General features: G+C 48.6%; 1 protein-coding gene across 2 annotated transcripts; it reads right to left on the bottom strand.

Annotated features, from left to right (window-relative positions):
• Positions 1–813: 813 nt before the first annotated feature.
• On the bottom strand, positions 814–3,679 carry fzd9b (frizzled class receptor 9b). Of its 2 annotated transcripts, XM_071530082.1 has the most exons (2): positions 1,794–3,679; positions 814–1,748 (listed from the first exon to the last, which is right to left on the bottom strand). In XM_071530082.1, exons 1-2 carry the CDS (start codon positions 3,218–3,220, stop codon positions 1,460–1,462), a joined length of 1,716 nt encoding a protein of 571 aa, XP_071386183.1. In that variant the 5' UTR covers positions 3,221–3,679; the 3' UTR covers positions 814–1,459. The 2 variants fall into 2 exon arrangements, with proteins under 2 accessions (XP_071386183.1, XP_071386182.1); XM_071530081.1 differs by having other exon boundaries at positions 814–3,679.
• Between the last annotated feature and the right edge of the window lie 500 nt (positions 3,680–4,179).

Raw genomic sequence — 4,179 nt, 5'->3', positions numbered from 1 at the left:
ATGCATACTTTTCCTCTGAATCACTCAGTGATTACAAATTAATTATATCTGTTGGTAGTTATTCAAGAATTAAATGCATATGAATTCTTCAGCCAGGCAACACAGATTAAAAAACTGCTCAATACTAAATTTAAAAATGGAGACATCACCAATTAAAACATTATATAGATCTTGGGAAATTTTGCTAAAAATAGTCATTTTAAGTTGGTTATTGGAATTCTCTCCAAACATATTAGACATATAGCTTCCTAGCACAAGCAGATACACATAGACTCATAAATGACTTATAAACTTGAGTATGAACAGTTTATAAACCACCTATATGGACAACCGCAATTTCATGTGCTAGTGCCAAACTTAAAGCTGCCAGCGGATCCATGCAATAAGGCTGAAATCCACTTCAGATTTGTCCTCCTAGATCAAAGTGCTGAGTATTTGCATGGGGATCAAACAGAGCAGAGAAAGTGAGAGGGCACAATAGTGATTCTGGGGAAGGATTAAAACAGCCATTAATTAAATATATTCTTCCGCGAACTGCTCCTGCATTTTAAAGATGATGATGCGAACATTAATACTTGCCACGGTTTGTCACTCTATTCATCAATGATTCTCTTTGAGGATTATTGTTGGGGACGCCTCTGGGATGTAGCATGCACTTGCAACACAACACATTTGGAAGTCCCACTGTAAAAATGTGTGAATCCCAGCAACAGAATGATAGGAGAATCAGGAAGAGGCAAAGATGAGACTGAAATGAACATTTGCTAATTGTAACTAACTGTTTAAGACTCAAATTTGTTAAATATGTATCATAAGCCACTGGGAGAGGGGTATAGCTATTGCATACGTTACCAAACAACAACAATAAAACCAGGCAGTAAGGAAGTTGAACATGAATTCCACAATTTATTATCCTCCAAAAGGCCAGAACCAGAGTTCTTATAAAAGGCACTTAATTTCCCTCGACCTTCAGTACTCAAGCTTTAATGAATGCACCTAAACATCAGATCTGGTAATAGCCAAGGTAAACTTAAATTAAATATATTTACAATAAATAAAACATTTATACAAATTTATACAGTTATTCATGCCACTTTCAGGGAGGAGAACAGGCTAATATCTCCCAGGATACCTCCCATATCAGTCTCTTTTCTTTGCAATGCTGGGCATGTCTACTGCACAGAACACAATGTAACAGAAAACTATGGATAACAAATACTGAACATTTCCCTTTATGCATTGAATACTGTTTATGGATAGTTCCTCACACTGATGCCTGTGTGTCCCTTGGCAACAGCAGAGCAGTAATTGACAGTCCAGTTCAACCACTCATCTCCTCAAGTCTTTTTAGCAGCTCCTTACACAGGGCATAGGTTTGTGTGTGTGCGTGTGTGTGTGTGTTTGCATGTATGTGTCTGTGTATGAGTTTGGCAGTGTGCGTGTGTGTGTGTGTTCCCTATCAGACGTGCGTGGGACTGTCTGAGTGCGGGTCTGTCTTGGCCATGTGGAGGACCACAGCAGGGGATTTGTAGTGACAGTGCGTGCTGCCGCAGCTGACGCCGCTGCAGGGTTTCCTACTACTAGTCCTGTCCGCCAGCTTCCTGCTACACAGGCCCTGCCAGGTCTGCAGCGTCTTAGAGCTCCACACCCACACGCCGCTGGTGATGCCCACCACCAGAGACATGAAGATCTTCAGCATGAACACGGCCACGGTGGGCACGGACGTCTCCAGCGAGCAGTCCTCGTTCCTGCGGCCAGGGAAAGACACGCACTTCCCCTCCAGCCCCCGGAACTTCCAGTAGTCCATGTTGAGCCTCTCGTAGAAGTAGCAGACGATGACGCAGGTGGCGGGCACCGTGTACAGGATGGAGTAGATGCCGATTTTCACCATGAGCTTCTCCAGCTTCTCCGTGTTGGTGCCCTCCGTCTTCATCACCTTGCGGATGTGGAAGAGAGCCACGAAGCCGGTGAGGATGAAGGAGGTGCCGATGACCAGGTAGCAGGACAAAGGGATGAGGACAAAGCCTGTGAGCGCCCCCGTGTCCATGCTGCCCACGTAGCACAGTCCCGTCAGCTCGTCCCCGGCCACCTTCCTCATGGTGAGGATGACGATGGTCTTCAGAGCGGGGATGCCCCAGGCGGCCATGTGGAAGTAGTTGCTGTGGGCTTCGATGGCCTCGTGGCCCCACTTCTTCCCCGCAGCCAGGAACCAGGTGAGAGTCAGGATGACCCACCAGATGGAGGAAGCCATGCCAAAGTAGTAGAGGATGAGGAAGACGATGGTGCAGCCCGTCGACTCCAGCCCCTCCTGGATGATGTACAGCTCACCGTTCTCACGGTCGCAGGCGATGTTCTCCGCCCCGGCCACCGAGCGAATGATGAAGGCCACGGAGTAAACGTTGTAGCACATGGAGAGGAAGATGATGGGGCGCTCGGGGTACTGGAAGCGGTGCGGGTCCAGGAGGAAGGTCAGGACAGTGAAGGCGGTGGAGATGAAGCACAGGATGGACCACACCGTCATCCAAATGAAGGCGAAGTCCTTGTCCCGCCTGGACCAGTAGACATCCACAGCAGAGGAGCAGCGCGGCGCGCACGACTGGCTCTTCTCCACATACTGGAACTTCTCCGGGTTCTCGCAGGACCCCAGGCTGCCCGCCGCGCGCCCGCTGCTGCTGCCCGGCTGCCTGGGCCGGGGCGGGACGGGAAGCATGCCCTCTCCCTTCTTGGACTCGGTCCTGGTGTCGTTCTCGGGGGCCTCCATGCACAGAGCGTTGGGGTCATTTCTGGTGGGCAGCTTGGAGCAGTCGAGCGAGTCGGGCCAGGCGTAGTTGAACTTCTCCATTATGGGGGAGCACTTCTGCCGGGCCTGCTCACACATGGGTCTGCAGGCGGGGATGGAGGTGGACACTTTGTCTGTGCACATGGGGGCGTAGAGGGAGCACAGGAAGAAACGGAGGTGCACATCACAGCCGTACTCCACCAGCGGGGCAAACTCATTCAGCTTGATCGCAGCCTCCTTTTGGTTGTCGTGGTCCATGAAATTGGGCATCCTGGTCAAGTTGTAGCCGATTCCCTGGCACATGGGTATGACGATGGGCTCGCACTTGGCTGGTCTGCCTCGCTCCAGATCATAGGATCCTATCTCAAAGCTGGAGCCAGAGATTACCAGCAGACACCACAGGAAAATCACCATCTTCAATGGACAGCCATCCATGCTCATTTTTAGTCATGTGTCAAAAAACGGAGCTCTGTCTTCTGAAACAATGTCCATGCAAAAAGTGAAAAATACAGGTTCGGGTCAAGAGAGATTCCCCACTATTTCCACATTGCGAAGGCAGGTCCCAATTTTGCGTTATCGCTCCGTTACAAAAAACATTCCCAGACGCAAAACACAAATAAAGTCAGAGTTTAATTACTGAGCCGGGGAAGCGTCTTAAAAAACAAACACCCCCCGCAATCGGGATAAATGTCCGTAATTAAAACGTGAGACTCGGAAACTTCGACCAACAATGGAGGAAAAGGATCAAAACGAACCACCGAGACACCGAGAGCGACAATTAAGCATAATCCTCGAATCGATCGCTTGTTAATTGAAAAAAGAAGAAGATTTCAAGCGGCTGTTTCTCGTGTCGGTGGGTCCGGATCTGTTTGGCTGAGACTTGGTCCGCTCTTCATCCAGTGCTTTCGGACTCGACACTGAAGTTTGCCTGCAGCTCTCCGGGACTTCAGTGAGAGGGGGGTGGGCACTCCGTGACGCGCACATTCGCCTGGCGCGCAAGCAACGCACCACACAAGGAAAATTATCTGACATTTTTTGGAGGCTGGTCAAAATACCTCAAACGAGTCTATTCTGAAGGGGGGGCGGAGATACAGTGGTAAGTGGTCAGTGATCATCACGAGGCACCATATTAACAACCAATATGACCTGTAACAATTAATTAATTACCAATTAACAGTATCAACACTAAAGTAATGGGTAAACTCTAAAAGCTGGTAATCAGATTTTAGGTGGGTTTACCCTCCACTAGATCCCCGATCAGGAGAGGGCTTACAATATTGCATTGAATCAAACAATAATTCCTTATTTTGCCCCTTAATGGTTATAGACAATAACCTGCAATGGTTCTTTACGACAGCCACATTACTGGTAAAATTATAATCCCAGCGGATTTTTAGTGA

This window comes from Centroberyx affinis, unplaced genomic scaffold (assembly GCF_046629955.1).
Source record: "Centroberyx affinis isolate AG114_WGS23_722 - 3 ecotype Tasmania unplaced genomic scaffold, CSIRO-AGI_Caff_v1 ptg001882l_1, whole genome shotgun sequence".
In the NCBI taxonomy this organism is placed as follows: Eukaryota; Metazoa; Chordata; class Actinopteri; order Beryciformes; family Berycidae; genus Centroberyx; species Centroberyx affinis.
This window is presented reverse-complemented; position numbering and strand designations above follow the sequence as displayed.

Bases quoted from the DNA above. Each gene is read 5' to 3' on its own strand.
- fzd9b (XM_071530081.1), bottom strand. From the start codon at position 3,220: ATGAGCATGGATGGCTGTCCATTGAAGATGGTGATTTTCCTGTGGTGT.